Source organism: Tripterygium wilfordii, chromosome 13 (genome assembly GCF_013401445.1).
Source record: "Tripterygium wilfordii isolate XIE 37 chromosome 13, ASM1340144v1, whole genome shotgun sequence".
Lineage (NCBI taxonomy): Eukaryota > Viridiplantae > Streptophyta > Magnoliopsida > Celastrales > Celastraceae > Tripterygium > Tripterygium wilfordii.
In genome coordinates, this window is record NC_052244.1 from 10,906,134 (window position 1) to 10,931,224 (window position 25,091).

Below are 25,091 nucleotides of genomic sequence, written 5' to 3' on the forward strand. Positions count from 1 at the left end.
CTCAAGAATAAAGCTCGTAAGATTCAAGGCCACGGCTAGCTCAACTCCGAAAAGAAAGGCAATAGCTTCTGCATAGAGACTTCCCCCAGCTGAGGGAATGCGTTTGAAGCTAGAAGCTAATATTGCCCCATTAGCATCTCTCACAACCGCCCCCACACCTGCATAAGAATTGACAACCGACCAAGCTGCATCAACATTTATTTTCAATCTCCCTATTGGAGGAGGAATCCAATGGCTAGGCGCAGGAAGAGGTGAAGAGTGTTGAGGAGAGGAACTGGAATAGTTAGACTTGAGAAAGGATGCCTTAATGATGACATCTTGGATGGGAATTAAAAGGTTCTCATGAAGTAATATGTTCCTTCCAAACCAAATGTAAAAGAATAACCTGAAGCAATCTTCTAGCAAATCCTTTGGAAGAGAAGCAACCAGTTGTGCCATCCAATAATGAGGAGAGAGAGCAGAGCCAATTAAAGAACAAACTGTAGCAATTTTTTATCTCCATATTGGAGCAGTCCATGGGCAATTCCAAAAAAGGTGGAAGCTAGATTCGAATTGCAGCAAATACAGCTACCATTAACCTCAATGCCTCTCTTGATTAAATTGTCTTTCGTTGGAAGTGCATTATGAGCCAACCTCCACACAAAATTAAGAACCCGAGGCGGAAGAGATAGCTTGTTTAGCTTGGTCCACGAAACCTCCTGAGATGAAATCTGAGTTTGCTCCAAAGGAGGAGAGATACCAAGAGCAAGTCTATAAGCAGATTTTACTGTGAAGTGGCCATCCCTATTATGAGTCCACATGTAGCTGTCCCGAGATCTCCTTTGAGAGAGAGGAATCCTTTGTATTGCTGCAACTGAGTGTGAATCAAAGAGAGAAGAGAGCAGGCTGCAATCCCAAGTCGCGGAAGTTTGATCAAAAATGTCGGAGACTTTCAAACCTTCTGAGACATAGTTTAGAGGGGTAGGAATGCCAGAGTGATGGTCAGGGATCCAGGGATCACTCCAAACATTAATTGATTCTCCATTCCCAATTCTCCACCGAACCCCACGAGAGACAAGATCCCTGGCAGAGAGAAGATTGGACCACACAAAAGAAGGATTAGATCCTCTAGAAGCTTTTAAAAAAGATGTGTGAGGATAGTATCTAGCCTTCATAATCTGACTGCAGAGAGAGGACTCATTTGTTAGAAGTCGCCAACCTTGTTTTGCCAAAAGAGCATAATTGAAGTGGAACATAGCCCTGAGGCCCAAACCCCCACTGGTCATAGGAGTACAAAGCTTTTGTCAACCAATCCAGTGCATCTTTCTAACATCAGTCTTTCCACTCCAAAAGAAGTTTCTAGAAAGTCTATTGATTTCCTCGCAAAGGATTTTGGGGAACCTGAAAATACTCATGGCATAGGTTGAGATAGCTTGAATGACAGCCTTGATTAGAATAGCCCGCCCAGCTTGCGAGAGAAGCTTTTCGTTCCAACCTTGCAACTTGCCCCAAATTCTCTCTTTGATAAAGCTAAGTAACTCTCTTCTGTTGCTCGTGACCAGAGTAGGTAAGCCCAAATATTTGGAGTCAGTTCTAGCATCATTCATGCAAAGCAAATTTTTTATAGATACTCTAAGCTCCTCTCGAACATTAGAACTGAAAGTAACCGAAGATTTGTTAACATTGAGGAATTGGCCAGACATGCGCTCATAAAGATGAAGAATATCAAGCAATCTCCTGCCCTCCACTAAATCTGCTCTACAAAAGAGGAGACTATCATCTGCAAAAAGAAGATGTGAGATAATGGGACCCCTGCTGCTAATTCTAATCCCATGGAGAGAAGAGGATCTAATACTTTGGTGAATAAGATGAGATAATCCCTCAATACATATAAGAAAGAGAAATCGCGATAGGGGATCTCCCTGACAAAGACCTCGAGTAGGATGGATACAACCTCGGATCTCTCTATTTATAATGATTGAAAAAGTAACAGAGGTCACACAAGTCCTGAGCCGAGAAATCCATTGGGCATTAAACCCCATACGGGCCATCATAAAGAACAAGAAGTCCCATTCAACACGATCAAAAGCCTTACTCATATCGAGTTTGAGAGCCATATAGCCTCTTTGACCTTACCGAAGGCATTTCAGATAATGGTAAGACTCAGCTGCAACCATCAGATTGTCAGAAATCAACCTACCAGGGATGAAACCTCCCTGTTCTTGAGAAATAATTTTAGAGATAAGAGGCTTCAATCTGCTGCATAAGCACTTAGCAATAATCTTGTACATAGTATTGCAAAGACTAATGGGACGAAAATCAGTTATATTTTCAGGGGAACGCACCTTTGGAATGGGAGCAATCAAGGTGTGGTTTATGGGTTCATGGAAAATCCCTCCATTTAAGAAATTGAGAGTAGCTTCAGTGACAGAGTTCCCCACAATATGCCAATATTTCTGGTAAAAAATGCCTGGAAGACCATCAGGTCCATGCGATTTTGTAGGATGCATGCTGAACACAACGGATTTGACCTCCTCCACAGTAAAGGGAGCCATTAGATCATCATTCATTTCATTGGAAATTCGAGGCTCAAAATCTTCAAAAAGGTGCTCAAGCAAGGCCGGATTAGAAGTAGAATAGATGGCATTGAAGTGGTCCAGAATAATGGGCTCAAAATGACGAACCCCCTCAATCCAAGAACCATCAACCGAGCGAAGACCAGAGATGAAATTCCGTTGTTTACGTTGGCTAGCTTTTCGATGGAAATATTTCGTGTTGCGATCACCAAAGCGGAGCCAATTCTGACGAGAACGTTGCTTCCTGGCAACCTCCTGCCAATAGTATAATTCATTAAGCTCTTTTTCCAATCTAAGCAATTGATCACGAAGGACATGAGAATGACGAAAGCCAACACTATTTTTTAAAGCTAAAAGAGATTTTTCTTTGCTGCGAATATTTTTCTCAAGTGTCCCAAAGGAAGCAGACTTCCAAGAGGCCAGGGAAGAAGTACAAAAAGACTGACAAGCTACAATATTGCTTATAGAGTGGTCATCCTTTACAGACATTCAAGAATTCTTAATGATAGATTCACACTCTGGAATGTTACACCAAAATTCCTCAAAATGGAAGCGGCGGGATCTGTTAGAAATAGTAGGACCTCTGGAGATAGTGAGCAATAAAGGAGAGTGGTCTGAGGCTGGGGAAGCCAGATGGCGCAAATAAGCGCCCGAAAATTGTTGACTCCAGGAATCCGACGAAACAATTTTGTCCAGGCGTTCCTCAACCAAGGCAGTCCCACTGCGTTTGTTAGACCAGGTAAAAGAGTAACCAGAATAATCAATATCACAAAGAGCACAATCCTGTAAAGCATCTTGAAAATTCTACATCAAGTATTTGGCCCTGCCATTACTACCGGCAATTTCAGAGTTTGATAAGATTTCATTACAGTCCCCACCGCAAACCCAGGGAAGAAGACTAGAGGCAGCAGCTAACCGCCACAAAAGAGACCAAAAAGCCAGCCGAGAACCAGTAGAAGGAGAACCATAAATTCCGGTGAATCTCCAGGGAAGACCATCCGGTAAATTAATCACGGTATCAATGTGGGAAGAGGAGAAAGAGGACACTGTCAAAGGGCAGCTAGCATTCCACATGACCAACAAACCACCACCCAATCCAGAGCGTAAAACAGGAAAGCAGAAGCTAAATTGTAATTTGAGGCGGAGACGTTCAGAGGAGGAAAACGAGAGACGGGTTTCAGAGAGAAAGAGAATATCAGGGGAATTTTGTTGCACCAGCCGGAGCAACGCATGAACTGTGCGAGGATACCCCAACCCCCGACAGTTCCAAAGTAGGATTTTCATTGCTCCCGGCGTGGCTGATTCTGGTCAGCCACTGCCGATAAAGAGTGTGAGGGTGTTGTTAACATTGTTAACAACACTTTTTTGGATAAATATAGGTTCGTTTGGTGCATCATTTTGGTGCGCCATGTATTGTATTTTGACAATAAATTGTGTTTGTCAACCAAACAGCAATAATAGGACCCGAATTCCAAGGCATTTTGAAGACAATTTATTGTCAAAATTGGAATTGTCCAATTTGGGACCATCTCGGGACAATTTCATACCCCAGTTCTTACTTTACCTTAAAAGTTGGCATAAATTACAATTATACCAGTTATGTATTTGTGGACAAAATTTTTTCTTAATTTACGTTTTAATAAATATGTATGATATATTTGATTATTAAAAAATAATATAATTATATTATAAATATTTGTTTTGCTTATTAATGCTATAATCAGTTTTTATAAAGTATTTACAGTTAAAATTGATGTTAATTAAAATATGTTAACACTTAAATGCATAATACCCCCTAATGTAATTTGCACACTAATTACAACATCATATATGCTACTAGCAAAACTTACACCAAACACCTACTAGCATTTTAGAAATCATTTATGCTACCATTTATTACCACCATTTATCATCTACAATATATGTTACAATATATGCTACTGATAAAATTGTGTACCAAATGGAGCCATAATGTTATACCATCACAATGGATATAATGGAGTGTATTTCAAGTACTTAAAATGCTACTTTTTCGATAAATATAGCCCTACATGCACACAATGAGTGAAAAATGATATTTGAAAATTTAGTTGTGGAAAAATGATACTTAGAGTTGGAATATATATATATATATATATAGTTGATGAATAGTGAAGAGATATGATGAAAAGAAAGAGAGAGGTGATGAAAAGAAAGAGAGAGAAATGAAAAGGAAGAGAGATGATGAAAAGGAAGAGTGAGAAAATAGAGAAAATGAATATAGAGTGTTGGAATTTATGAAGTGTTGATGAATAGTATTTATTATGGGACTCACTCATCCAATTAAATTGTGCCACATAGGAGAGATGAGAAGAGAAAGAATGATTTTGAAGTGCTATATTATATTACTATTACTGTGGATGCTCTTACAATCTAGGAGATTCAGATTCAATGGACTTGTGTACAGGGGCAGACGCAAGATTTTACCTTTGAATGGGTAAAACAGACAGAAAATTTTTTACATACACGCTCCTCCTTCCTATATTTGTACTCAAAAAACCCATCTCTCTATCTAAGTGTACGTGTGGTGTGAAAACATAGTAACCGTAACCCTCAAAAGCTAGAAACAGTAGATAAAAATAAATATATGAGTAGAGTCATTTTATAGCCTCACTGAACCATTCTTGTTGGACCGTAAACTTGGCTGATATAGCAACACAAAAAAGAACCAAATTTGTTGACCTATGTTCGTATGGGATTCACAGTCAATTGTCCCTTAAATTATTAGGTGGAATAGGTCAAGAATCTATATAATAATAGAAGAATAAACCAAAAAATAAAAAATAGAGATAGGGCAAAACATAGAGATATTCAAAGGCTACTACTACTCTACTTGTACTAATATTTTTTTAAAAAAAAAAAATCAGGGAGGGTGAGTACAAGTAGATCCGCCTCTGCTTGTGTAGGATTAGGGGCTCTCAAATTCCTAAAAAATGTGGGAGTCTCAAATTCCAATCTAAAAACTGTAATTTTGTCTCACATCATCTCGTAGAAAAAACAATTTTGTGCTTGTCTCTATATTTGTTTCTCTCCCATTCAAAAATCTCTCTCACAAGTTTGCAAATATAAATTCATATCTTTACAATTGGATAAAACCTTATGTGTCAAAACTACAACCTTTACATTTGAATTTGAGACTTAAAATTTTTTAGGAATTTGAGAGCCTCAAATCCACTTGTGTATACAGAGATTACGAGATCAAGAGATCCCTAAATTTTTAGTCTATCAAATCCTCTCGCTATCTATAGTGTAAAACCCCAAATTTTCAAATAACCAAATGGCGTAATTGAAAAGTCTGAAATCAAAGACTTAATTGCTGGTGGATGTGGAAGCCAATTTTGTTCAGAAAATGTTGAATTCTTCTCATCTTGAGAAAGGGAAAGTTGAATGTGTTTTTCTGGTTTCATTTCATTGAGGTTTTAGTTGCCAGGTTACATTCTCATGACGAGGTTCTTTCCAAAGAAGGATTTCTCTATGCCACTACCGACCTGTCAGAACTCATTCACTTCAAACCATTTAATTATTGGATAATGCCCCTCTCTGTCTCTGTGTCTCTCTGTCTCTCTGTGTCTCTGTGTGTGTGTGTCTGTGTTTACGACTTATATGTCTATGTACATTCAGCAATTCCTCGATCCCACCTACTGCAAAAGACTTGTGTATAGTAGTTGTTTACCTTTTTATCATATAATAACAACCCATTTGCATGGGCTGGTGCCTAATGGCTACAGAACCCAAAAAGAAAATGAAGGAAGAGTAATCTTTGTATCTTTGAAGTCCCTGATTTTAAAACCGAAAGACTTTCAAACTATTAGGATATGCATTAAAATTTACAGACAATACAAGTTGTCAATCAAAAAAGGTAAAGAGTGTGAGTGATATTCAGCAACACAATTACCAGCCACCAACACCGCCACAGGATCAGCCTCCTCCATATACACAAGCTTCCTGTTCTGATCTTCAAAAACCTGACAATATTAAGCAAATAATTCAGACCACCGTTGAAGAGCAACATTTTTCAGCTTGTGTATTCTGAACAAGATGGAAAAAGAAAGACGGTATAACATTATGCAAAACTTGTGCGTTTGAACTCTATTTTGGCATTAGAACCTAGCTTGGAGGGGTTCATGTCACCAAGAGGAAAAAAATCTATTTTCATTCTGCTGGTCCGTTCTTCCTCCTTTCTAATGTCAAACCAGATGGATATGCAAATGAGTTTTGATCATAGTTAATTATATTATTATAAACACTTAACATTGCCCATTCGGCTAGGGTCTCTGCTAAACACTCGTTAATAATACATTTCTGTATCAAACTACCAACCAAAGCTTTTAATTTTTCTCTGAAATGCATATAATGTAGCAACCCTATTTTAATAGATTTAGAAGTTAGAATCATAAATCTTCTACTTTTCCACTGTTGTCTACAACAAATCAGCCAAATTGGTTTTTCCAGCTAGTAACACTTGAACTTAAGACCTACCCAAAACAAATTTATGACACTACTCAAGGAACACTTATCATAGATTAAGAAGACACACCTCTAGATGGTTTTAATACATGCTTGTCTTCCTGGATTCCAATCATATTGCGATCCTGAAAATGGGAAAAAAAAATTTCAGGTCCCAATAAAAATGACAAAAAAAATTTGTTCACAAATCATGCACCTACCTGATAACTGATAAATATAAAATATCACAAATTGCAAGTTAAATGAGGGACATGTCATAACATAAATTAACTGGGATACTCGATGAAAATAAGATCCAAATATTACAAGATGCAAAATTTAGTGTACCAAGAATGATAACATGAAGTTTACATCAACGAGTGTAAATATTGACATCACAAGAATATAACACACTATAGATGGTGATTGGTGAACAGGCTTGGTTGCACGTGTTCCTTTTGGCGTCTATCCCTTTTATTACAGATCCAGAGGCCTCCATCATAAGCAGATAACCACCAAAGAGAAAAAATTGAATAGCAAGAAAAAGAAATGGCAGATGTCATAGCCACAATAAAGTACAAAAGCAACATAGAAAAGCTTTTAGCTCTTCTAACAATAGGACTACATCATCCCTCCAGATAGTAGAACTTTAAGTGAATATAAAATGACCATAAACATTTTAGTGCCAAATTTTATACTTATGCTTCATTGGGGAACAAAAGGTTCAGTTCCATATTTATACCACCCAATGTTACTGTCCAGATTTAGTTATCTCAGCATCTAAGTGGAGCAGCTATGCACATGCAAGAAAAACACTAACCACATCATATATGGGGATTTGGTTGCGCCAAAATTGAAGCGGTGGTACAACTAGTCTCCCTGCAATATATACAAGTAAATACACGGCTTAGTAAGCAAAAATGCAGATGCAGAGAAAATGATAATTACTCGTAGATAACAATTAGACATCTACAAAATTGAATGTGATACTATTTTAAGTAGGTGGTACTCCATATTTGTTAATGAACAAGCTCAATATTTATTGCCTTCTCTCTCAGATATACTAAATATTCAGAACATACATCATTATGGTCTATGCTTTTGCATATTCTTTCAAATCAGTGCTATTACAGCTAGTACTAAAAACTTTTTTCGCTAAATCATTTTGTTTGTAACCGTATGTTCATTCATTTAACATGTTCCTTGCTAGCTTGTATACTTGAAGTTCATAAATGGCCTTGTTTAAGTACTTGTGAGCAAGTTCATCCGATATTCATGAAAAAGGTCCACTCTTGTCTAGACAAAAATCATGTCTACCCTACTTTTCAGCAGGTAAAGCTAGATGTGGAAAATGAGATATCATTCCAGAGAATCTAGACTTGATGGCTGAAATTAAAATCACCTGATCTGGATCTTTTACTGCTCAGGGATTCTGGAGAAACTATACATACTTCTCTTTCCTGAGTAAGAGGACTTACCTGAGTAGACATTAAAATGAACACCATATTAAAAGAAAGCCAGAAAAAGACAAGTGTATATATCAATACATATAGTGGAATATACCAATAACTTCCAGTCAAATGTTGAATGGATTGGTTTAGTTGTATCAAACTCTAGACTTCCCTTTGTGAAAACTTATTAGGGGCCATTAGCTTAGCATCCTGGTAATTATTCTCTGCACCTTCTTGGTGCTTTAATAAATTGACTTTCCATTCAAAAAAAAAAAAGTCCTCAAACTACAATTACTGCAGTCACATGCCTTGGGAAACAAGTTCAGTAATAATGAGGGCTGATAAAGATTATTCAACATTTGAATCATCAAAATAGTCACTGTATGCAGAATCAAGCCTCTTTCCTTTGTATATTCTTTAATACACACACACACACACAGAGAAGCCAAGCTACTAAAGTTGCTACAACAATATTGTTAAGTGCATCGCACTACACACAAAACAAATGCAACATATGCACAATAAAGATGAGGTGTAGATATTTATATAAAGGCTTACCAATAACCAAGATAATGAGGTATATATTGATAATCCTCAGTCAGTCAATAATGGAAGGATTCAAATATTAGACGAGTTCCACATTGATACGCATGTAGCATATCCATAATAATAGAGTTTGTTCCAACTAATGTGCAAAGTGGTCTACAGAGTTCACTCCTTTACTTACTATTCCAATTAAACTCTGTACTTTCTATTCCAATTCAATAATTTTTTGGCTACTGCAGTCTGCCAAACAAAATTAAAGTAAGCAATGGAGCTTATGTATCAAGGCAACATAACATGTAGTTGTCCGCACTCCTGGACAGGTGGAAAATACTTATAAGTCCAGATAAGTAACAACACTAAGTATGAATATGCATATTAAGGTGGTCACATACTTACATCTTAATCAGTGATCAAAGTTGTTTCGATTAAGCAAACATTATTACTGGAAAAATATGAGCTTGTTATAGTCGCACAGTATGTGATTTGTGCGTCACAAAACGAATGCAAACTAACAAATCCAAGATGCAGAGCACGTGTATGAAACTACCATCCACAGGATAAAGGAATAATGAATTACACATACAAACAGACAACAGCTTACATGTGCATCAAAAACGATTTTCCTTTTAGATTTGTTTGCCGATGAGTGTTGTTTCCTCCCTTTGCTGTTTGGTGTCCTCAACTTCCCTTTGCTTTTTGGTGTCCCCAACAAATTTCTTGACCTTTGTCTGACAGACTGACTAAATGTTGCCTCTGATGCCTTAATTTTCACCCTAGAGCGGACAGCTGATTGTGATGAATTGCCCTTTGGTCTTTTTTCATCAGGGAGTTCAACTTCCTCTCTTACATACATTTTGTCTTTATCCTTCATGGAGCATCTGGATACAGGGTTCTCTCTCTGTTTCCTTCTCAAGTAGTTCCCCTTGATGACCCTTCTTTTGCCATTGGAATTCGCAGGAGTAAAATTTACTGCATCTATTTCCACTGCATTTGGAGAATTACTATTTAAATCTATTGTTGACCTCACCATGGGAACTGCCATTGTAGTATTAAAATTATGATTTTCAGAAAATTCTGGAATATTAAAATCTCCAACGGCCGGAGATCTGGACATGGATCCACATGTTGCTCCAAGGCAAACATCAGCATTATTTGACCTATTGACGCCACAGAAATTATTGTCTTTATCATTCATACAACATGTAGATACAGGGTTCTCTTTCTGTTTTCTTCCTGAGTAGTTCAGCTCAATGCTACTTCTTTTACCACCATAATTACTTGGAGGAGTAACATTTAGTGCATCCATTTCCACCGCATTTGGGTTATCATTATCTCCATCTATTCTTGACTGCATCATGCGAACTGACATGGTTCTATCAGTGGCATTTCTGTCATCCTCCTTTTCCTTGTCTCTTGACCTATTCTCCGATCCTGTAGGTTGTTCTGTGCCTTCAAGGTTACCATCTGAAAATTTGGAATCTACACTGACCCTTACTTCTTCAACAGATCTTGAAAATCTAGCTGCATGATGAAGCAAGTTAGAACTTTCTAAAAGACTAAAACATTAATTGTGATTTTCCAGAGACATATTGAGACTAATCTTTTCCTGAGGTTGATGTCATGCACACCTTCATTAATATCCTTGAAGTTTCTTAAACAGACATAGAGGAAAGGAAAACAAGGGGAAGCGATTCTTGTTAGTGAAATATGAAGAAGAAAAACCGAAGGAGGAGATTGTGAATTTTCCTTAAATGAAAGAAATCTGCGCCAAGATGAACGCCGGATTGAAGCTAATGAACAAAGGGGGGCTGAACGACAAGATGGAAGTCTCTTTTCTGCTAAGGCTAAAGCCGGGACCCATAAAGTTCCGGCATAGTAGCGCGAAAAGCCAAAGAGAAAGCCAAGCTGCAAACGAAGACCCACAAAAGGTACAGCAAGTTACAGCCACCTAGGAAGAGGGTAAGCGCGCTCAAATGGAGGCTTGGCTTGAAAGCTTTCTTGACTTTGAGAAAGAAAAGCCAACTATTTTTATTATTAGTCAAAGTAAAGGTGCGCAGCTTTCGAACCCCTTCTCGGAGCTGGCTGCAAAGCCCTTACGTCATAGGGCTAGCGGCATATTGTACTAGATCCGTACCCTACATTAGGAGAGCTAACCACAATGACAAAGTACTAACCTGGTTTGGTAGTTGCGTTCTCCGCAGTAGAGATGTTTCTTAAACCAATGCCCTTAGAAGGCTCTTCCCTGAAATACTTTTTAGCATATTCTTCCCAATACATTGGAAAGCCGAACAAGAAATGACTAGAAGCCTGTTCAAGTGAAAAACATAAATGTCAATTTTCCGTTTCAGAAAAATATTACGATGAATTAGTTAAAGAATATTCAGCCATTTATGTTTTTTTCTATGTTGGCCACATGCTTAAGATGGTGATTGGAAGTTGGGTTTTTTCTTTGTTTCATTTTCTTTGAAGAGAACTAACTCCCAGCAGCTTGACACATGATGTACATTGACGACCTAACAAAGAAGCCCAAGGATTCATTCTTTACGTGCTGTATTTGGAGGGAAATTTAGCCCAACACACAAGCTCGTGACATTGTACTATTGTAGGATAAACTTAATTCCTCACTACTGTTTTTTAACTCCTTTATTGAACATACATGGATCTTAATGTTTGTTAATTCCTCACTACTGTTTATGCAGCTCAATGCATACAATTGCTAATGTAAAGGATAAAGGCAAGCATGTTTGCAAAAATCTAATATTTGGAGCTTCAACAGCAAACTCTAACATTTATAATCAATGTAACATGAAATTGTAATCTAAGCCATAGCAGATGAAGTGAACATCAGACTCCAATTGGGTAAGGTAATCATTTCAATGAATCACCTCAGAAGAAAAACCATTTTCTACGGTCCTCAACTTGTTCAATAAGCCTTGGATCATGACATAAATCCCATCAGCTGTTTCAAGGGTGAAGATATCAAATCTTCTGGTAATGGGTGCAGAGTAAAACACTCTCATTTGTTGCTGCCTGTGGAGTAAAGAGTAAAGTGAGCCATTCTTAAAATGGAAAGAAAAAAGAAGTTCCCATATCTCTTTGCCAATCTTTATCTTCAAAATCAGCCAAAACGCATCACAAATATTTATCACAGTCAGAACCATTTGACTGCAGAGAAACATATATTTACAACTACAAGATTAAATGGAGGGATATAAACCAATACAACTTCAGCAATCATAGAGTTACACAAAATTGAGTTCATCTAAACAACTAAAGAAACTATTGCGCTCCCCTTCTTTTGAAAGAAAAACTAATTACATCCCCATGCCCCCAAAATTCTTATTAAAAAAATGTGAAACTTATAACAAACACGAGCATGGTACTTCAAGGAGTTATAATAGAACCTGAGTTGCAAAACTATTAAGGATTGGAAAAAGAAAGAAGAAACCCTAAGAAAAAAAAGAGATCATACCCTCTAGATGTCAAGCCCGCGACAGCCAGTCTTTTCCCCTCAAAGTCCTTATCGGCTTTAATCAACCACCAATCCTGCAAGCACACCTTTCCGACAGACATAAAAACTAAAAAAATCAGCACCAAGAACAGATGAGAAAAAAATTAAACCGAAAATTTGCTTGATGTTAAATTATTTTTAAAGGAGAAAAACGCTAACAGTTTTCAGAAAGTGAGATGAGCAGCCATCTTCTTTGTTTCCGTCGTTGTCGGTGGGGACACTTTGAGGGGGGAGAGGAGAGAACGCCATACAGATTTCAAAGACGTATTGACTGACAAGCGGAGCTTCGACCTCTCATTTCAATTTTCGTTTTCAAATTAGGGTGTTTCTCATCGAGAGGTTTTAGCCTTTTAGGATTTCTTTTTCCCGCTCAGAAACACTGGCTACGACGCCATTGCCTTGTTGTTACTGTGGGACTGGCTCCAGCAGTCAAATGCGATTCCGCATGAGCCCATTTATACGAAATAACACTAAAAAAATGATGCAATATTATTTGACAAACCTTAATTGCATCCCATTATTTGTTTTTTTTTTTTGAGATACAACACAAGCAGTATAAACAAACCTACAACTTGACACCTACGAAGAACGCAGGCAAAAAGTCAAGAGGTAGAAAGAGCTTATAAAGTGCTTGTGAGGGACACACACAACCGATGTGGGATTTATTTGTTGAGTACACACAATCTAAATAAACCTCAGTGAAAAATAAAACAATTATGAGTTCATCTTATTTTGTGTTTTTATCAAATTTTACATATTGCACCCTATAATTTCAGTCGTTGAATCTCATCAACGACTGAGATTAAACAAAATTAAAAAAACAAAATAATTCATCTTATTTATTAAAAAAATACGATTTTAGTACTCGTTTTCACGCCTTTTCTATTGGTTTCCTTTCCGGCAAGCAAATATGGAAGCGAAATTGAAATAAATAATAATCCTTTTGATTTACTGATGTAAATCCAGGCCCAAACCCAGCAACAAGCAGGCCCTAACTACCCACTAGAAAATCGGTTGACTAGTGTTAGGATTGGCCCACTTATATACTGCAACTTGGAAGCTGAATCCACCGATGTAGGATTCACGAACGATGTTCACATCATTCACACCCCCTATGACTCGTCGCTGCTACCCCTTGGGCCCCGGCTGACACGAGTTTTCAAAACCTGCTCTGATGTAAATCCAGTCCCAAGCCCAACAACAAGCAGGCCCTAACTACCCACTAGAAAATCGGTTAACTAGTGTTAGGATTGGCCCACTTATATACTGCAACTTGGAACCTGAATCCACCAATGTGGGATTCACGAACGATGTTCACATCACTTGCATTTCTTCAGGAGGAAGCTCTACCATCAATGACTTCGTCGCAAAATCGTTTTCCACCCCCTGAGGCGCCCTCGGGCTTCAAAAACCCTCCTCCTCCCCCTCCTTTCCCTTGGTCCAAGCTTAGCCCCAAAGGAAACAATGAACCATGGTACGCGCCACCACCAACAATGTGAGTCGAGCCGTCTCCGGAGCTGAGTTGAAGCGTCATAGGCGGAGGAGCTACGGGATCAAACAGAGGTGATAGAGAAAAAAAAAGAAGAAGAAGAAGATTGAAGTTGAAAGAGATATGGAGACGATTAGACGAAAGAGATAGGGAAACAATAGGGTCAACTGGGGGTGTGTATAGATAAGGGTTTTTTTGTGTTTTTTGGGGTGTACTTAGTGAAAGTTGGGGTGCAAATAAGATTCATCTATTATTTCTCATTGGATATACCAAATTAATACACATAAATGATTTTTTTTCCTTCACTAAGGTTTTTATCTTTCTTTCCTTTTTTTGCTTAGTAAGATTTTAGCGAGGCACATTCTATGTGTAAATGATCATCGAAGGAGGAGTGTTATAATCATCGTTACAACACTATAATTAGCACATTGTCAAAATAATATTATTTCTCAGGGTTTATGCTTCGCCCATAATTATGCTGCTGCAATGGAACTGTTTAAGAAAATTAAGAACCAAGGTTGCTTACCTGATGAATTTACATACAATATGTTGATTGACAGCTTCTATATTTAAGGTAAACTAGATGAAGCTTTCAGCTTGCTGAAAGGTATGGAATCCAATGGATGTGCGTGGAATGTTATAACCTATAATACTTTGATGGATAGTCTCTATAAAAACAAAAGGATTGTAGAAGCAGAGGAGATTTTTGATCAGATGGAAATGATGGAAAAAGGTGATCATTTGTATTCAGTTATGTATGAGATTATTTCCGTGGTCTCTGCAGTGGTGGTGGACCAATTGGGGAAGCTGTTGATTTTATGATTTAGATGACAGGAAAGGATTTCTACAAGAGTTCTCATCATTCTATATGCTCGTTGAAGGGTTGTGTGCCTTGTTGATAGAGGAAACCTTAGTTAAGCTTGTTGAAATGGTGATGAAGGCAGCAAATTTATCTAATGACAAAGTTTCCTTGATAAGGGGTTTTCTCAATATTCGTAAATACCAACAGATGCCTTGGCCACTCTCGGAGGCATCTTGGATCAACGAAAGCAAAATAATCATTGATGAAGATGAAATTCAATAATCATTGGTGGTCGAGGTTTACACGGTTAAGCCCACTCAACTGCCATAAGGGCATGGGCATGCTGGGTGGTGTCTCAGTTACAAAAAAAAAATCAAACTAAGAGTTTTACTGAAAGATTATTTAATTACTACTATCAATGTCAAGTGTCAACCCAACAACAATTCTTGGCATCAGTGCTAGTGAAAGGACGTCATGTATTGTAGTAACCAACGTTCTCTAGATCATAAACATCGAAACATGTGACTTCTTCAGATGGATGTAGAAAATAGAATTTACCACCTGTCGTTCTTGTTGCCGAAGACAATACAGGCTTCTTATTATCAACGAAAAAGCTCATATCATTGATTCGTTCTCTCTTTAATTCTACCCACAATCCTCTGTAAATTTTAAAGACCATTAAGTGCTTTATACACATATAATCATATTAATCCTTCCAGTTTATGCAAACTCTCAATATCTCTCCATCACTTTCCACAATGCTGACCAAGTAAGTCGAAATGACTCCCAAGGAGCATGGTGGGAGTGTCGCCTCGCTTTCTTGCGCTTGAAAACTATCCCATTGAAGATTTTTCATATTGAAACCAATTGCGCGACCATTAGAGACAACCAGATAAACATCTTTGCCTTCCACATTCAAACTAGTTTGCCACTTCCTCAAGTCTCCAACTGGGTTGTATGTATACTTTCTCTAGCATTCATCACCAGGGCAAGCGATTGCGAGAGTGAGAGAAGAACAGAAAATAGCTAGAACGACATGGGTATGAGTATCATTTACCACAGAGATTTATGCTATACGAGGATTCTGCAAGAGTATGATTTTCGCATTCACTTTGGCATTCCGCATTCGGCATCAAGACCTTCTCCTTACTGAAAAGGTGAAATAAGAACAAAGAGGTCGAATTACTTGCGTTGAAGAGTAATCATCCTTTTTTTTGGAACAAAGGAGATTGGCTCTATAGAAATCTTCAAGGTTTGTGGTATATTTCTTTTGAGTATGAAGACGGATAAACTCCCTCTAATTTTTGTTGATATCTTTGGTGGTCATTTGCCATAGCAAATCATCTCGGATGCTAAAGAGGATCTTTTTCGAGCCATTCTTGAACTCGTAGTGAAAATGTTTGCAGACCACAGATAAACTTAGAATGTCTATAGTATGTAGCCTTTCCATGATCATCCAAACCAGCAAGTTGGTAATTCTGCCCAATCTTCACTTTCACTCTTTGTTGCTATCACCATTATAGCAACACCCGAGGCTGAACACAACAAAATAGACTAATTAGCCAATACTCTTTTTTGGTAACCCAAAAATAGGACAAGCCCACAGAACTCGACTCTTAACTTCGAGTACCGTAGAATTTAAGTCCGGAGAAATAACCAATTAAGCTATCGCCGAGTGATTAATTAGTCAATACTCACCTAGATGGATGTGAAAAAGTAGAATTGCACACAACAAAAGTGAGAAATCAGTGGATCTGAAATTTGGCAAAACAAGTTGTTTATGTCTTATTGTGATGATGATGATGATGAGAATTGAGAAGGATTATCACAAAGCAATAATAAAAGAAACATACGGGATCGGGATGAATTAGTGCCAAGACTGATTTTAACTTACCTGGGCGAATGAAGTGGTTTGCTCAATAATCTCTGAGTAACGTAACCTTAAACCGATAGATAATTGCAGTCATGAAAAAAAAGAGAAACCTTCTTATTGTTTTTAATTTACAAAGTTCCCACCCCACCCCACTCTAATTCTAATCCTAATTAATTCTCCGACTTTATTGTCGTAAAACAAGTCATCACAAACACACAGACAATAAAATAACACAAGAACAATCAAAGCACTAAAGGGAAAGAAGAACAACCCACAATGGTTCGACAAATTATCTACGTCCATGGTTGTTTTCAATGATGGGATTTCAGTGGTGCAATTGTGCCTAGAATTCCCCCCTTATAATAAGCTACCCAAGTACCTAAAATATAATTATACCCGTATTAAAAATAATCAACTCACATCACTGGTATCCCCTCTCGCACAACTTTCCCCTTCCAACCCAAGCCCATTAAATTAAGTACCCTATCTTGGGCCCAAATAGCAATGATGTCATCCGGATCTTTATCAACAAACTTACACGACTCTCTCTCGTTTTTTGTTTCTCCAACTAATCTCTCTCTTCTAAACTAAAGTGGTTGAGCATTTGAGCTTCTCCTACTCTCTTTCTCGGTTTCTCCATATATTAAAACCCCAAGTTACCCACTCTCTGTCTCGTAATCGTCCACTTAATAACAATGTCCGTTCCCTTCTTCGCCTCTCTCATTCATCGACTCGCTACGGAATGGCAGATCCTATTCTACGCCGCCACGTGTACTTCTCTCCTGACGATGACGGTGGCTGTGGCGTCGTTCACTTCTGAGATTGCATTCATGTCCGCGATTTCCCCAACGTCGTCTTCGCGAGCATGTAAAGCCATTGGCGCCGTTCGGGTTCCGATGGACTTCCCAGGAGACGTTCTGAGCGTTCCGTTTCATTTGCTTGAGAATTCCAAGATTTGACTCCATTGCGCCGCCCATTTTCGCGGTCGTTTTGGTTGCGGGCTCTGCTTGGGTTGTGTGGTCCATGGCCTTGCGGGAGACTGACGAGGAGCGTTGATATTGGGCCTCTTGTCTATTGGGCCCCCTTCTTTCGTATACTGTTATTGGGCCTAGTTTTTATTTATTTCTGTTTTTTTTAATCTTTTTCATTCAATGATATTCATTTATTTGATCGTGACGTCCAGTGAAGCGCACAGATTGGATCTTTATTTATTTTTTATAATTTTATTTTATTTTATGTATTGGATATCAATCTAAAGTTCAATGCCTATAAGATTAGCAAAATAGAGAAGAAAAAAAATACAAAGTTGATTTATGTCATAAATTGTAAGAGCACTGTATAAACTTAACTGAAAAATTCAAAAACGTATTTTCCGCTCTCGTACGATTTTGTTTTTAAAAATACCCTTTTGGTTGAGATTAATTGGAGATAATGACTAGTCCTGTAGTGCACTTGGTATTTGGTGGATTATTTCCTTATCTATTAATAACCACAGCTCACAGAAACCACTGCCTTGATCATCTATATAAACTAGTTGCATGCCCGCGCTTCGCGCGGCACATATTTTGATTGGAAAATAGAGATGTGTGAAAAATTTTCAATACTTTGTTAACATGAAGAGCAGTAGAGTAGAGTTTTAATTGTAGAAAATAGAGATGATTGTGAGATGAATATGAAGATAAAATATATACAATACCTTTTTTTTAGTTTGCTAAGAAAAAAAATTTCTAATAGGGTGTAAGAAATTTGATTCATAAGAAATAAGTATGTTAAGAGTTTATCAATTTTTATTTGTGTCGTTAGTATCTACAAAGTGTTATAGGTCACCAAAACATGTTTATGAAACAATATTGTATGGTTAGTACAACATTCTCTATAAAGTGGCATTCAATATCGAGAAATACAATGTAGCAAAAGTAATATTTTTGAAATTATATTTTTAGAATAAAATTCTTAATATTTTTAGAATAAGACTTTTGAATTTATATTTTTGAAATGTTATGTATGACTGGTAGATTTATGCCTATAATCACTTTGACATTCAACAACTCATTGAATTCTATCATGCTTTCCTGTCACCACTTACATGTTCCAATACCAAATGTGCTGAATTTACTTACACATTGGAACAATATAACGTGAGAAAAACCTCTCATGTTGTGTATGTTGCAATCCAAACAGACTACTAAACCTGACCAAACTCTAAACATGCACAATACATCAATTAAATACTACAAAAACACACAAAATACATCAAAAACACACAAAATGATAAAAACACACAAAAATTCCCACAAAATGATGATAATTAATGCCAAAAACATACAAAATATTTTCAAACTAAATACTACAAAGGAGTTTCATTAATTGAGTAATATCAAAAGACTCTCATAATTAACAATACATGACCTTAGTGAAGCTGAAACAACATCAAACCACTTCCATGAAACATTAAATCCCCATTATGGGTCTTAAAGTTTTTCAATATATTTTAATTTTTTCTTTTGTCCTTTACATTTTTGTTTTTTTAAATTAATTCTCATCACTCAAGTTGTCAATCATTCCTTTTTATCAAGTTTAATTAGAATGTGTAAGTTTTTTTGTAGAGGCGTCCACGTGGCACCAAGAATTAAGGAGAAGCCTTGTGGATCCTCAGTTATATATATATAAACTAGTTGCATGCTCGCGCTTCGAGCGACCCATAGTTAATTTGACAAATAAAGATTTTTGATAATTTTTCGATATTTTGTTAACATGATAAATAACAGAGCTTGAATTATAGAAAATAGAAATAATTGTGAGATGAATAAATAACTATAATACCTTTTAAAAGGTTTTAAAAGGTTTTTAAAAGTGACAAAGTTTGAAGTGCAACTTACTTCACAAAGATTTTAATTATAATGTGAGTACATTCAGTAGCAAGATAATAGCAGTGTTATATATAACATCACATTATTGAATTGTAACATATGGTTGATCATATGAGACGGAAAATACATGATTATTGAAAGCGTTTCTTAATACAACTTCAATTTAATTTAATTTAATTTTTTTACATGTGGCAAGAGTTTGAACCATACAGAAGCAAATGTGGCAGCTTCTAAAGCACTTTAGTATTTTGTAATACACTTATCTTAATTATATGATTATGATTATGATTGTTCAATTGCTTAGCCGTAACTTTTCATTATTTTGCCTTTTTAATGACTTTTTGTTGTTCGTATTAGTATTTATGCACATTTAATTGGTGTTTAGCCGTTACTTTTCATTATTTTACATCTTTTATCACTTTTTGTTGTTCCTAATAGTGTTTATGCACATTTAATTGATTATCATTGAAATAACATTGATTTTCCAATAATTAACATCTTTAATATTATGTTTATTTAATTTTTTAACATCTTTAATATTATGTTTATTTAATTTTTGGTAGGTCTTTATTATTAGTATTGATGGTTTTCCTATAATTAAGGGGAAGCTTTTTACCCCTCTTTTAGCTATTCTCCACAATTCAAGGAGAGACATCCTTGAGGCTTCCATTTTATATATATAAATTGATGATTGATTTTTTCAATGAAAAAGATAATAAACTTGAAATCTTTATGAGCAGGTCAGAAGAAAGTCATTTATTTTAGAAGTTGGAAAACTAGGGAGGGGGAGGATGGAAGTTTAGATAAAAACAATAATGTTAAATTAGGATACAAATATATTGTGATTACAAAAAAAAAAATGTTAAGAGATAATAAAGATATTAATAAAGGATGCATGTTGAAAATTTTTAGAAAATTTCGTAAAGATGTTGAGTAATTTTTGAAGATTTAACCGGTTGGTCCAAAAGATCAATGATTCTGCATATTTTTAATACTTTATTTGATTTTAAATAATAATAATATTATAAAATATATAATTAATAAAAGATTCACATAATTAGTCAATTATATATGATTGTGTTGTGTGACATTTGTACTAACCAGTATGAAATTATCAATTAAATAAATAAACCTGTTGAATACTCAATTCTTTGTATCAAAGTAACGATAATGTCTTATCAATAAGAGGCGGTTCGGTTGATAATCGATTGGATTAGACATATCTGTGTTCAAGATTCGATTCTAATTAAAAGCAAATTTCTCAATGGTATTTTAAAAAGAAAGTCATGTCTTCATTCTCAAAAATAAATTCCAACAAAAAAGTAAAATTTAACAGCCCAATCCATTTGTGAGCAATTTGGGCTTATTATTTCACAATCAAAGCAGAACTACACAAATTAAAGCCCAAGAAGTCCCGGCCCACCTAGGAGTGACTAGAATAATCCACTGACGTGTGGCAGATGCATATCCCCCGGACGACATCTTGACCGTTCGTTCTCCAGAGAGCACTATGGAGCGGCATCCTTATTGCGCGAGTCGCCTAGTCGTTGTTCGGCACCGCTGTTTCGTCTTCACCAAAAAATACCAAGTTGAAGACTCTATTCTCTAGGGTTTTTCAGGCTTTCTGCGGAGGTATCATACACATGGTGAATAGCGCTTTCAGCTTCTTTTTCTGTCTTTCTCCTGTGATTGAGGCAATTTTAATGTTGTTGGTTATGTGATTGGCGCTTCTTATCGTCGTTTGGTAATTAGAATTGGGAGTTCCGTTTGTTGGAATTTGTCTGATTTTATTGCCCTATCGCTTTAGGGTCCCCCCCCCTTTTCTACGTTGATTTGACGTCATTGTTTAGATTTCTGTGGTATTACGCTCCTCATTTGAGAGTTATACTGCGTGATTGAAATTTGATTTGTATTTTATTGGTAGAGACGGGCTTCTCTTTTTAAGGGATTAAGACAAGTGAAATTTCTGTGGTGGCAATCAGTTTCAATACTGTGATTGATGTGTAATGTAAATTTTTTGTATGATTGAAATTGTTTGCGTATGAGAAAGGTTACTTTATTACTCATTGAATTCTGTTTCATTAGTGGCGTGAGCATTATTATATAAATGTAGTATGAATCTTGACTTTTTAAGGGATACACGATTCGATGTTTTAATGGATTTCCATTTTCCAAGTTCTTTCAAGTTTCGACATGGTTATAATTTTGTATGGCCATCAATTAACCTGGATATCAATGTTAAAATAGTTATTTGATTAATAAGTTATTGCATTTTTCCGCATCAAGGACCTGCTTATTGACTTATTGTCACTTTTACTCATTTTTTGTTTTGATTATAACTATTACAGTCTTGCACAACGGTGCAATGAACCGGTATTCCTCCTTTTTATTTGGGATATAGTGTTCAGGGAATCACTTACCACTGTTTGTTCTGGGGTCTTTGCTCTTTAGGATCCCGTAAAAATGCAGGGTACTGTGCTTGCATTCACGGATGATGCTGTTCTGCCATTGAAGGCAGTTATAAGTGCAATGAGGGAGCTGGGATATGAAGGTGCTGAACAGTGTGATCCTCAAATTATCACTCAAGCTTCTTCTTTAAGTATGTTGCTCAAATCTCATGGTTACTTTTAAGCATGCTTTATGCCTTTATCGATATTTTTTTTCCTGTATCCTTCCGAGGATTTTACCAACCCTATGTATGCCCTTATCCTCTCCAATTTGGAACTAGTTGTTTGTTTGTAAACAACCATGTTAGTAAAATAATTTTCAGCTATTTCAAATTGCTTTTTCTATCCTGTCCTGGCTTTATCAAGGACCATTATATTGAAATTGGAGCAGACGGGGAGGAGCTTTGAATTGAAGGGATCCCAATTCTTCTAAGAAGGACATTGCTAAGTATTAGTAATAATTTTTTGAGTTGTTGAAATTTAGCTAAGATAGTGAATTAGTGATGACCTTATTTGGATACCAATCTTATTGACTTCTGATTTTAATTTAAATCATGTTCTTGTTTTGTTTCCCTTTCTTGTGTTGTTAAATTGAAAATGACAGGGATATAGCATCCTTTCCTTCACCAAAAGCTTCTCGGTTGCCTGGTTTTACTTTTCGATACCTCAATTTCCTTTTTTTAAATCTGTTCCTATTATTTCTTTCCTTCCTTTATTATATTATTCCTTTCTTCTTGTAGTTATTTTAGTTGTAGTGGCTCATGTCCAAATGTTTGGTTCTGCTTGTAATTTATGACAGGTCGGCTGCCAGTGGAATCTTCCTCTGTCGACGTTGTAATTTCAATCTGCGGGTTGCTCGAATCTTCTGGAGATTTTTTGTTTGAGGACGTTTTAAGGGTGTTGAAGCCAGATGGGACTGTCCTTGTTTACAAGACTTTGCCGGCTGGTTCTGGGGAGACAGATAAGGTATGAATGACGCTGTTGTCGACCTGATTAACTTTACTTTATGAAGATATCTCATTAAAATTATCTTTGTAGGCAATCTCTGCTCTTGAGCGCAAGTTGCTTTTGGCTGGGTTTCTAGAAGCACAATCTCTAGAACCAAAATTGGTTGGACCACCCAACAGCATTCAGTCTTTTGTGGTGAGCTTTAGTCTTTCTTTCTTGTTGTGCTAGCTTGCGGACAGTAGAAATCCCAATGGCATAGTGTTGGGCCAGAAAATAAGAAATTTTAGTAGCATCTTCTCAGTTGTTTGTATTTTAAAGATATTGCTTCCCATCTTTTGGATGATAAAAGGAAGAAACAATCTTTTGGCAGGGAATTTTCCTGGATTTTAAAAAAATTTCTGGGATGGGGTTGCGCTATCATGTATTACACAGATCTTTGTAATAAAATTTGGAGTGCATGTTCAATTGAGCTGCGATTCATGGATATTGACCCAAAGGAGAGAAAACCTTTCGTTGGAAAGATCTTGCAAAACCGGAACTTTTTGATCTTCTTTGCTACTATTTGTAGACACAATAGATACTATAAACTATATAATCTGAAGCTTAGACTTTTCTTCCATGTCATGACACAGCACTTGCCTTTTTTTATCATGGCATCCTGTTTCTTGTTATTTGACTCTCATGTATCATGTTGTCTCTGGTTTTGACTATTTTCAACCTTGTGCCTCAATAGTTTTACTGGGATTCCAAATCTGAGAAGACAGGGAAATTTCTGATGGTTTTTAGTGTGTGAAAGTTATTTGTGCTGCAAGTTTCTCATATCCCAATGGCTAAATTTCTCTCTCTCCCCTTTTAGGTTAAGGCTAAGAAGCCTTCTTGGAAAATTGGATCATCCTATGCTCTTAAGAAGCCTTCAAAAAGTACATTCAAATTACAGATTGAGGATGATTCAGATTTCATTGACGAGGATAGCCTTTTGACCGAAGAGGATTTGAAGAAACCTCAGCTACCTACTGGTAAGTTCACGAGATCATAAGCTTATTTCTTGGCAAGTCTCTCATGCATAAGGATCCTTGGGATAACGATGTTCCATGCAAATGCTATGTTTCTGAAGTTGGCGATTGCGAAGTTGGAAGCACACGAAAAGCTTGCAAAAATTGCACATGTGGGAGAGCAGAGGAAGAAGAGAAAGTGCAAAAGTTGGGACTGACAATGGATCAGCTGAATAATCCTCAGTCGTCGTGTGGCAGTGTATGTACTTCTATTTTCTTCTGATATGCATGGACCATATATTTGTAGGGTCATTTTCAGATTAGTAATATGATGAGTTATTAAGATGATATGATAGGAAAATGCAGTAGAAGCAACATGGTTACGGTTGCAGTGTTTTGCCTCTATCATGTGGAATTTTTCAACCATTTTAGGATCTGTAGCTTGTGGAATGTTGACATCCCCCCATTTCTGAATTCTGCTATCATTGATCATTTTTTTATTGGTTCTGAATTTTATGTTTGCACTATCCAGTGTGGATTAGGGGATGCTTTTCGTTGCGGTACATGCCCTTATAAGGGTCTTCCACCATTCAAGTTGGGTGAGAAGGTATGTATGTCTCTGATTAAAAGTAGTTTCAGCTGGCCATTTGAACATGCGCAACAACAGATAAACAATAAACCATATTCTTTCTTGCAGGTTTCCTTGTCCGGGAACTTTCTTGTGGCGGACATTTAAACGTGAACTTGGAGTTTTCTAGTTTCCCATTGCGTTTTTCTAGATTCTTTATAAAAGGCCTGGCTGATGGGTGTCTTATTTTCACTTGAGATGTAGTTTATTCACTCTTATAGTCTTTGCCGATCCTACTTGAGTTCTATCATTTGATGTGGGCATATATACTGCTCAGTGATTTGTGTTATTTGATATATAGACTATATGCTATGCATAATGAAATAAATCATGAACTTTCTCCCTTGGAGTAGTGTTATTGGTGTTATCTGGCATTGCCCTCTGTTGGCTATGTAATATTGCTTTCAAAAGCACGTCTTTTTACTCTTGACTGGTTCGAACTCTCGACCTTAGCGACATACATTGAACTCCTGACCTTAGCGACATACATCCAC

At 36.7% G+C, this 25,091-nt stretch overlaps 3 protein-coding genes and 1 pseudogene across 5 annotated transcripts; 2 read left to right on the top strand and 2 right to left on the bottom strand.

Annotated features, from left to right (window-relative positions):
* Positions 1 to 1,283: 1,283 nt before the first annotated feature.
* LOC120012571 lies at positions 1,284 to 2,096 on the bottom strand. The gene has a single exon (XM_038864014.1). The coding sequence runs from the start codon at positions 2,094 to 2,096 to the stop codon at positions 1,284 to 1,286; it is 813 nt and encodes a 270-aa protein (XP_038719942.1).
* Positions 2,097 to 6,255: 4,159 nt separating this feature from the next.
* Positions 6,256 to 12,955, bottom strand: LOC120013238 (kinetochore-associated protein KNL-2 homolog). Of its 2 annotated transcripts, none has more exons than XM_038864983.1 (9): positions 12,708 to 12,955; positions 12,510 to 12,583; positions 11,923 to 12,067; positions 11,212 to 11,344; positions 9,639 to 10,558; positions 8,443 to 8,518; positions 7,861 to 7,919; positions 7,132 to 7,186; positions 6,256 to 6,559 (listed from the first exon to the last, which is right to left on the bottom strand). In XM_038864983.1, the coding sequence occupies exons 1-9, from the start codon at positions 12,795 to 12,797 to the stop codon at positions 6,552 to 6,554; spliced, it is 1,560 nt and encodes a 519-aa protein (XP_038720911.1). In that variant the 5' UTR covers positions 12,798 to 12,955; the 3' UTR covers positions 6,256 to 6,551. The 2 variants fall into 2 exon arrangements, with proteins under 2 accessions (XP_038720911.1, XP_038720909.1); XM_038864981.1 differs by having other exon boundaries at positions 12,510 to 12,595.
* Positions 12,956 to 17,257: 4,302 nt separating this feature from the next.
* Positions 17,258 to 17,894, top strand: LOC120013246 (annotated as a pseudogene).
* Positions 17,895 to 21,060: 3,166 nt separating this feature from the next.
* LOC120013243 (anamorsin homolog) lies at positions 21,061 to 24,955 on the top strand. 2 transcript variants are annotated; one of them, XM_038864990.1, is made up of 8 exons: positions 21,061 to 21,214; positions 22,034 to 22,181; positions 22,829 to 22,995; positions 23,068 to 23,172; positions 23,834 to 23,993; positions 24,092 to 24,228; positions 24,502 to 24,576; positions 24,667 to 24,955. In XM_038864990.1, exons 2-8 carry the CDS (start codon positions 22,046 to 22,048, stop codon positions 24,703 to 24,705), a joined length of 819 nt encoding a protein of 272 aa, XP_038720918.1. In that variant the 5' UTR covers positions 21,061 to 21,214; positions 22,034 to 22,045; the 3' UTR covers positions 24,706 to 24,955. The 2 variants fall into 2 exon arrangements, with proteins under 2 accessions (XP_038720918.1, XP_038720916.1); XM_038864988.1 differs by having other exon boundaries at positions 21,065 to 21,228.
* The last annotated feature ends 136 nt before the right edge of the window (positions 24,956 to 25,091 follow it).